General features: G+C 29.4%; 1 protein-coding gene across 1 annotated transcript; it reads right to left on the bottom strand.

Moving 5' to 3' along the window:
- Positions 1-616: 616 nt before the first annotated feature.
- LOC137827976 (GABA transporter 1) lies at positions 617-5,784 on the bottom strand. Its single transcript, XM_068634364.2, has 7 exons — positions 5,333-5,784; positions 3,830-4,060; positions 2,375-2,472; positions 2,043-2,229; positions 1,639-1,769; positions 1,331-1,564; positions 617-1,044 (listed from the first exon to the last, which is right to left on the bottom strand). The coding sequence occupies exons 1-7, from the start codon at positions 5,439-5,441 to the stop codon at positions 670-672; spliced, it is 1,365 nt and encodes a 454-aa protein (XP_068490465.2). The 5' UTR covers positions 5,442-5,784; the 3' UTR covers positions 617-669.
- Positions 5,785-10,515: the final 4,731 nt, after the last annotated feature.

Consider the following 10,515-nt stretch of genomic DNA (forward strand, 5'->3'; position numbering starts at 1 on the left):
TATTTTTGGGAAAAAGATAATGTTGTGGAGGGAATGAAGAAAAAAAAAATTAGGAAAAAGATAATGTTGTGGAAGGAATGAGGAAATTTTTTTTGGAAAAAATATGAATATTATTGAGGAAACGAAAATGTGGAGAGTGTTCTACTTTATAAAATGAAAGTTCTAAATGACATATTTTGAAGTAAAAATGTGTCACATATTAAACTGTCATATTATAGGGATAATTATAATGGTTTTTAATAATTGTCGTATTAAAACTGTCACACGTTACATGTTTTCTTAAAGTGTAAATAATTAGTTTGAAAATTTAGAGACTACTAATGCGAAAAAAATGGTCGAATAAAGTAGTTACAAGTTTTAGAAGATTAAATGCATATAGAATATTTATTAAGAGTATCTATTAATACTATTCACGAAATTCTTTATATTTTGTAAATGTTAGAGAAAATTGTTCTAGAAATCTAAAATTTATTTTCAATGTATAAAATACCTTTGAATATAGTACACAAAGCAAAGAAAAGAAGAAAAATAGAAACACCAGTTCAATTCTCAATTATTTTTCTCCGTCTAAATTTTGTACTATTAAATATTGCACCTTTAAAATAACACCAAGATATATGAATTGTACCACCAGATTTCATTAAATAGTTCGATGTATGAACAACCAGATCATACATTGGCAAATAATCGATAACTTTTGGCATCAATCTGTCTAACTGCTGCAACTGCTGCTATTGCTCCCAAAGCAGAGAAAGCCACAACAATAGTTACATTCAACCAGTAAATAGAGCTTCGCTTAGATGGCTTGAATGTGAAATTGTAGAAAATCACTGGCAAAATGAAATCAAGAGGGATAAAGCCAAAAGCTCCAATAAGAGAATTTATGTCTCCAAAAAATGGAAGCATGGCCGCTATAATGGTTGAAATAGTAATAGCCAGTGATCGAGAAATCACTCTAGGGATTACATTGCGTTTGGAAAACTCGGCACTTTTTGGATCTCCAAATGTTTGCTCCAACACTTCATTTGTTGGTTGCAAATAAACCTGCATTCAAATTCAATGGTTATTTTTCTTAAGATCAAATCCTTTTAAGTTATTTTAATAAAAAAAAAACTAATGATGGTGTTAAAAGTAATGTTATTTGTTTCTTATAAAGAATCATAAACAAGATTAAATGTGTAGGACATATTTAATGTTATAGTTTGAACATGAGGTAAAGTTTAATTATGCATGCTTTAATAGATTAAATTTTCAAAAGTGGCATAAGTTATCTCTTAGAAACTTTCTCAGAAGTTAACAAAAAATGAGCAGTAATTAGTATATGACATACCACACCAACTGCTGATAGTTGTGTTATAGTGAAAATGTTGGTCATGTAAATGAACCATGTGGGCACCAGAGGGTTGCCATTGTCCACAAAATTGCTTAATATGAGGCCTTCAGATTTGTTGCCAAATGCCCAATAACCAGATATAGATACACTAAAGAAAGTGACTATAAGTACAAAATAGCAAACACATAGTGCCTTGAACATCTTCCCTTTTACTGGTGGTGCCAGTGTTGCCTACAACCACACAAGAAATGCAATTAAGCACAATGGGGTTGTTTTTAATGACAAGGTTAGTTATTATGATGGACCTGAATTTCTGGAATGATTCCATTTCCATAGGTTGTAGCAATGATGGCAATTGCATTGAAGATTCCAAATAAGCGATTCTCAGTGTCACCTTTCAAAGAGTAGTCCTTTTCTGGTCCTTTGGATGACTCTCCTGTAACAACATTGTAAATTCAAAACCAAAAGTTTCAATTCAATTGCCAAAACATAAAGTGAAAATTTCTAAATTACCAAAAGAAATCTTAAGAAATGAATTTTAACCCTAACTAAATTGATGAGTTTTGCACCTACTTAAATATTATGAATTGATATTATTTCTAGTCGACTTGGGATTATGATACACACGCGCGCGTATATTATGAATTTACTTTATCTCTAGTTGACGTGGAATCTCCGATAAGAAAAATAAACTAGTTTAAGAAATTACCAATGTAAGTGGATCCAACAGTAGCACAAGCACTATATGCCAAGCAGAGAATCAATGACACTAGATTAATGTGCCTCAATGAGTGGAAAGATGGAATCTGAGCCAAAATTAGCATGAAGCATCCAAATATGATTACAAACTCGTAAAGCTTCATGGTCCCGTTTGGATTTGACAACAAGTAAATTGCCTACATATAGAATATGGAGTCATCTTTGATTAAAGAACAAATGATTTGAAAATTACAGAAAAATGCTTGCACATAGTTTATAATATAAAAAAATATAGTTTTTTATTTGACAGATAAATAAGTGGGATAAAGAGTTGATGATAACCTTCATGCATTGTCCTCCTAAAAGAGTGCAAGCCACTACAGCACCAAAGCAAACTGTAAACTGAATTGGGCCAACAAAATAACGACCCCATCTTGGACCTGTCAAGGTTATATTTACATTAGTAAAAGAAAGGTGTTTCTTACTGCACCCTATAAAATTTCTTCCTGCATCCCCATCAATTTCGAAAAAGACTAGTTGGATTACTTTTTTGGAATGTTTCCAAGACATATTTTCTTGAGTTCATGATTTATATTCCTGAAAAATGTTATCCAGAACAAAAAATTTGGAATAAACTTTCCAGAACGTATTATATACGTTCTAGAATGTGTTTTCTGGAATAATTTTTTGGAAGACATTATATACGTTCCAAAATATATTTTCCAGAATAAATTTTCAGGAGTATGTTCTAGAAACAACTTTCCATAATGATAATGAATTGGATGGGGCATTTTGGTAATTTTGACTAAATGATGAGGTGTAGGAAGAAATTTTAGGGTGTAGGGAGAAATTTGACGGAGTGCAGAAACCAAAGATAGATCGAAGAATTATAAGAGAAAAAAAAAGTTTATAAGCGTTCTACGTACTTTTAAATATAGTTTCATAGAAACAAACATATTCATTAACACTTTATTTAGACAATTAAAAAACCAATTTTAAGCACAAACTAAAATAATTATTTGAGAATGTTTTAAAGATTTATTGTTCAATAAAAGTGTTTTTTTAATTTTTTTCCTTTAGTAATTATATATATATCCTTCAATCTATTATTTTTACTTTTTAATATTTTTAAGTAAATTATAATGAAAAATAAAATTGGATCATAATATAATTATTTTTTACAAAATATGACTTTTTTTAAAATTAAAGTTGTGTAATTTATGCACAACGTCATTTGTTTCCATTTAACATTTAAGTCGAATCATGTATCTACAACTTTGATGTAACTTTTTAGTGGGGTGTAAAGTGGAGCAATGGGTGTCAAACCATCATTTTCCAATTTTTAACAAAAATAGTTATACCATGATATAACTTTTAACTTCAAATTTCACAAACACTAAAATGGTTTTATTGATCCCAACTTTTCTTTACTATCATTATTGTAGTTACAAAATAAAAGTATACCATTGTATTGCAAAAACCACTAAGACTTAATTTCTACAAAATTTAGTAACAAAATCTTTAAAATCTTTCATTGACTAAATAGTGGTACTTTCTTAATAGGATAGATGTAATTATACATTTAACTTTAAATAACCAAATTAAGCACACCCATGAAATTAACCTCATATGAAATCCTATTTTTTCTTTAATATACTAAACCTTAAACAAAACCCACATGTCACACTTGATCTCACATCCTTAGCTTTACAAATTATAGTGACAATAGACAAAAAAAAGAGATTGAAGAAGTGTTTGAGTAGGAAATAAAAGCAGCATAGTATGAGAGTGAGGTACCTAAAATATCACGAGCCATGTCTCTGAAACGTAGCTGACGTTTACCATTTTGGGCGTAGTGTTCAAGAACCCTAGATATTAAATTATATGAATAGAAGGTCACCAATGCTCCAATCACCAAGCTTAAGATCCCAGCCGTCCATCCAAGGAAGGTAAATGCATAAGGAAGACTCAAAAGAGGTGGTGCCACAATCGATGTTGTCAAATGGTATCCACAATGCATCCAAGAACCTGCAAAATCACACACAATAAATAATATCATAAATAATAATAAAATAATAACAATAATAATAAAATAATAATAATATCATTTTTGAATGTGTGGACAATTTTTTTTCTTGTCTTAATTGCTTGGTGTACATCCACGTGCTCTTCAATTAATAAAAACCAAACAGTCAACCAATTGGTTCATCAAAGTCGGCTGGGGAAGGCATTAACAAAAACGAATTGATTTCTACGATGAAATCATGATTCATCGAAAGCTTGGTTTTAGCAATCATCAACCTCTCCAATAATTATAATAGAACCAATATATTTATTTAAATGGTTACTATTTTATTCAATTCAGCATGTTTATGAACTATTCAGTAAATTCTTACAGATTATAATGCATAGAAGTTTGAGACCATTTGCACAATGTTTATCTACCACATGTGCTCAATACTTTTCATACTCCATTTGAAAAAACATAATTATCTATTAATCACTGTATACCATTTTCTTAAAATAGTGTAGGAAATGGTAATACTCCTCGGTATGGTGTGGCTTTAGGAGAAGAAACGTGAGAGTTTGTATTAGCTGTTCTATTTTTAATTTTTTTTATTAAAAAATAATTTCAAGTTTAATTCAATAAAAATGTCTATCTATTTATATATTTTATTTATATATTTTAGTTGATGTGAGATATTTAATACATATAATAAATATTGAAAGATAAGTTAAACTAACTTAAATGTAAGATTAAATATATATGAATTTTTATAAAATAGTTGATTAATTTTTTATTAAAATAAAATTTAAATGATTTTAATATTATATTAAACATTAGTCTAACTTAATTTTATAAAATTAATTTACAATACAAAATTTACATTAACTTATAGTTAACTCGCTTGACTTTACCTAGCAGGATACTTTCTCATACGCTCATTATTCTGACTAAAAGCATACAATGAGATATCAGATAACTATGTAGGTAAGGCTATAATTGGTGATAAAGCAATCAGAAATCTTATATAAAAAAATTATTTCTAGTATTACGGGATATGATTGATTAGTTAATGATTTAAAATTTAATGTTTTCTTACGAGCTGGGCTCGAACCAGCGCTTTTCAGATTCAGAATCCGGATTTCCAACCTTCTGATCGTGAGTTCATGTAAAATCCAAACTCTTAAAACAGTGCAACATACTAGGAAAGCAAGAGGGAAAAGAATCCTTGTAAACAGTTTTCTACAAAAGACGAAGCACAGAAGAAGAAGGAGATACATAATATAAGATAAAACCTTCAGATTTGAGGACAAAGAGAGCTCCCGCATCAACATCATTTTGGTGGTGAAGTTGTTCAACACCATTCGGGTTCTCAGATTTTTCATCTGGAAACAGAGATCCCATCCTCCCTCTTATGAAGAAGACCTTAACCAAAGGATAGAGTGATTGAGAGCAGAATATGTAACACCATATGCATATATAAGAGAACCTCTGAGTAGTTTTACAGAAAAGCAGTGTGAATTTTGACCAGGATCTATCTCAGTGATGCTACTTTTATAGACGCCTTGTGCAGTATGCAATCAGACCAACTTGGAAATACCAAGATATATGACCTAAGCCTCATTCAGATGATGACCAAAATGGCCTCACTCTACATCTATGCTTCATGATATTTCCACACTTGGGAGGAATTTTCCTGTTACTTTTCTCTTTCTATATTTAATTCATCTTTCCTTTCTTTCTAATCAATATGCTAGTTGAGGGACAAATTAGAAATAAGAAGACAAAATGAATACTCACTTCATTTGGTTGACTACAAAATTCAATGATACTTAAATAAAAACAAAAAATATTTTCAGCATGCAACAAGACAAAAATTGTTAGAAGAAACTCGGTTAAAGATATACATAATTTTTTTAAAATAGTTAAAACTTAATTAAATTAAAAGATAATTTGTTTATCGAATATCTTGATGTTTTCCTGTTTCTTTTTTTTTTTTTGCATTAGATATTTATCAACTTTATCAATAATTAAAATTTATGAAGGACCATTTTACAAAAAAGAATTATTAAAAAGTCGATTGACTATTATTCGAGAAAGCTTATCAACTTTATTGATGATTAATTGCATATAAACATTTTGGTTGACTAAATTGTTTGGTTTAGTAGTTACATGCCTACTTATAAACCGGATTATTCAATTCTCTCATGTAATAAATTGGTAATATTAACTTTAAATAATTATACTATAATAATATATAAATATAATAAATAATATTAATAGTAATAGCAATAATAATATGAAAAAAATTGACAAGAAAAACTCTCAGAAAAGAATTTCAAGCTTAAATAAAATATTAATAACTTTATTATTACATATAATTTGATTGAAAAATGTTTATATAAATTATGGATGCTCTGAATGATCTTTCTTTTTAATTATATGTTACTAAAATAGGAAACCATGTTGAAAAAAAGCTTGTTCAATATATATTGTAAGTGTTAAGGTCACGAACAACCTTGTGGAATCCAAATTGGAACAGAGATTCCAATTTGAAGACGTCACTGAATGAAAGTTGGATGAATGAGTTTCATTACAAGTAAGTAAGGTTCTTTTCTTCACATACTTGCGTGCGTCCTACTGTCCGTGAACAAATTCGACCTTGTTACGCCATAGTCAACATAAGTTTGGTAGTTATGAATAAAAAAAATGGATTTAAGTGGTTTACTTTATATGGCTGAAGTCACTTAAATTCGAGAACGATTGTGGAGATCGATTTAGGAAACATGTCTGATCACAGATGAAACCTATCACAAAACCCATTTAAGAAATGAGATTAATGAAGTCTACTTGATATTAGATTGATAATGATGATTAAAACCAAAATTTTCGTGTTAATTAGATTTATTGATACAAGACTCAACACAATTTTATAAATAGAGTGACCAAAATCAAATAAAAATATATATTTAATAACATTTATTATTTTAACCATTGAATATTGACTTAAGTGTTGGTTGATCTTTTACAAGTACCTCTCACTCTTGTTGAGATCTAAATCTCGACCTATATCCAAAAGTTCTAGACCATGTGAGAGCATAAGAGGAGAGATCATCTCGGTCCATACAAGAATAATTGGTGTCCACTGTGAGACGGAGAATAACACTAAGGATACTTTATGGTAATGATGAGAAACATGACGAACTGGCAATCAGAAGTCAAGAAAAAATTATTGAGGTAGAACAAATGGAGTTTGTCAAGCTAAAAAATAAAATGTGGAGGAGATAGCAATACTAAAAAAAAGATTGAGACGATGAGAAGAAAGTTGTCAGAAGGGACACATGTGTGCCAGAGCCCAAAAATGAATCCTCAAAGCACACACCACCACACTCAATGCATTTTCCATCAGTCATGACCAGATCACTAGAAGTTGAAAGTCAAAGAGTCGTGCATCGGCCTAATACCTCATCCCACACCTTTGGAATGGTAGGAGGAATCCTTCTACACTCCTTTGATGAAGGCATCTTGGAAGCAAGATTTCCCTCAAGTTGGAAAGGATTGATGATAGACTGATATGATGGATCGATAGACCCAGACAAATATGTCAATGTATATGTAACCCAAATGAGTTTATATACAATAGACAACATTGCCTTCTGCCGACTATTGTCTACCTCATTAAAAGGCAGAACCCTTAGTTGGTTTACTAGACTTCCACTCCTATTGATTGACTTTTTTTATACACTCGTAGCCAAGTTTGGAACGTAGTGCGTGATAAGTCGACCTCATCATCTAACCTCCATAGCACTAGTAAATATCTTGCAAGAAAATAGGGAACCACTACGCCTATTTATGGAAAGGTTCAAAAAAGTAGTGATGAACATCCAAAACCTTAGCTCTAAGCTAACTTTCTACCACATGGTCACGACTTGAGACCGGGGCCACTCACAAATAACTTGTGTAAAAAGGTAGTGACCAACTTGGATGAGCTACGGTAAAGGCCAAAAAAACTAATGTAATTGGAGGAACTGCGAGACTTTATAAGCAAGGACAAGGTCAAGATAGCCAAAGAGAAATCATGCCGAGAAGTTTAGCCCACAACAAATTACTCCCAAAGTTAGGGGACACAAAATGACAAAATTCACCAAGTATACCCCTCTAAATGCATATCAAAGTCGAATCCTATAGGAAACCCTCAATATTGAACTCATCCCTACCAGCAAAAGGTACTGACCCCACCGAACCCCGACACAAGGAAGAAATATGAGTGTCAAAGCAAATTCGGCCACACAACTAAAGAATTTCAAGATCTGAAAGACAAGATTGAGGAGATAATACAAGCATAACACGTCAAACAATACGTGAAGGAAGCCAAATACCCAACAAGACTTTGGTACTTAGAAAGAATGAGTCGAGATAGATATGACCATCGTGGAGGTCATTGTTGAGAAGAGAATTAGCAGCAGAGACCATCCCAACAACCTAAAGCAAGGAAAACCTGAGACGCCCCACTAAGGGGAGTGATAAACACAATCGCTAGCGGATTTTCCGAACTTTACAATGACCAAATTGTAGACTTCTCAAGTGAAAGGGTTGATAAAAATAGTAGGATGATAAAAATCTGAAACATCATCGTTAATGCTAACACATCGTACAACATTATGTTGAGGAGACCTTCATTGAACAATCTCAAAGCAATGTACATACCATACTTAACTATGAAATTCCCTTCAACTTTAAGAGACATCAGCATGATCCATGTCGACCAAAAGACTTCCAGAGAATGTTACATGACCAGTCTACGTATAGAGCATCCATTGTCGAACATTGAGCTCATATGTTCAAGTAGAAGCATGGTAAGCCTAGTAGATGTCAACCAAGAATAAACGATGATACACAGTTGCGGCCATGATAAAGACACCAAAATCCTCTAACTGAAGAACTGAAGATATGTTAAATTGCATTAACCTCATCTCTTGTAACATTAAAATAGATATTTTTCTCTTTTTATGTTTTAATAAAATAATATTACTTTATTTTATTTTAAAATATTATATTCACAAAAAATTAAATAAATAATAAGAATAAATGAAAATTCTAAGTTTTAAATATAAAATATAAAATATTATTTTTATAAAAGATATAATATCTATAAATAAATTAAGAAAAGTGAGTTACACATTTAAAATATAATAGAGATGAATGTTTTATATTATAATTTTTTTATTTAAAATATTGGCAGTTAATTATATATTAATTTATAAATTATTTATTAATAATAAAATATAATTTAAATATCGATAATTTTTTAATTTTTAAAATAATATTTAATTTAATTAATATAATATTTTCTTTAAAATATATTTTTATGTATTGATTTTCTCGTTGTATATACTAAACAGTAGAGAGATGTAAATGTCAAGTATAATTATTGAGAAGTAAATGTAATTTCAACAAAAATTAATTTTAAAATAGTTTAATTATAAAATAATAAAATTCATAAATAATAATAATGAAAAAATGAAAAAAAAAGTCTAATAAATAAATTTTTTACACTTTCATTTTCCTACAACCAAAAATAAGTGGAGTTAGGACACTTAGTTACTAGCTACTGTTTCAAGAACGCGAAGTCTTGGAAATTTCACTGTTAAGTCTATGTTATTTTTCTTATTCTGAAAGCAACAATTTTTTTTCTTTGTTTGATGAAATAAATAAAATATGTTATTTTATATAGAAATTCTGAAATGTACTTTCTAAACTTTTAAATCTAAATATAGCCTCAATATATTTAGAACCAAAAATATCACAAGTATACTTTATTTTTAGGGTGCATATATGAGTAGAAAAGAGAGAAATAAAGTAAAAAAAAAAAAGGAAAAATATCAATGTATACTATAGTAGATGTAATAGATGAGGTATTGAAAAAAAATTATGTGGAATTTATTTAAATTTTTAAATAATTTATATTCGTTATAAGCAATTTTAATTTTTTTTAATAATTTTGTGGTAATAACATATCACGGAATAGATAATTAATAAAATTATTTAGCCAAAATACATTCTTAGTTCCCTTAACTCTATTTTTTTTCTTTACATAACCAATTAATTAGTTTTTTAATTTCTAATTACATTCTCAACCTTTTTCTTTTTTTAATAAACTACATATATTTTTCACTAAAGACCATCATCTAATCTTATAGGACTACGACAACCTGTTTTTATTTTAGTAAAAACATATGGTCAAAGAAAGAATCTATAAATCTAGATGTTCCACTAAAAAATTATTATATTTTTCACTTCTCATTTTTTGATTCAATATGTTTGTATATTTTTTTAAATTGTGTTAAGGTAAAATTGAAAAAGAACTCCTTTGGTATTTAAGAAGTTATTAGGGTCTTTCCAATTTCATTCACAAAAGTTTCAAACTTCTGAAAATGGCAAAAAAGAATGGCAATTTTTCATTATTTTTAATTTCTTT

Source organism: Phaseolus vulgaris, chromosome 11 (assembly GCF_051622355.1).
Source record: "Phaseolus vulgaris cultivar YP4 chromosome 11, ASM5162235v1, whole genome shotgun sequence".
Lineage (NCBI taxonomy): Eukaryota > Viridiplantae > Streptophyta > Magnoliopsida > Fabales > Fabaceae > Phaseolus > Phaseolus vulgaris.

Excerpts from the sequence above, each read along its gene's own strand:
- LOC137827976 (XM_068634364.2), bottom strand. The coding sequence starts at position 5,441 with ATGGGATCTCTGTTTCCAGATGAAAAATCTGAGAACCCGAATGGTGTT. Across the intron at positions 2,473-3,829 it reads CATGGCTCGTGATATTTTAG|GTCCAAGATGGGGTCGTTAT; the intron begins GTACCTCACTCT and ends TAACCTTGACAG. Across the intron at positions 2,230-2,374 it reads TAGGAGGACAATGCATGAAG|GCAATTTACTTGTTGTCAAA; the intron begins GTTATCATCAAC and ends TTCTATATGTAG.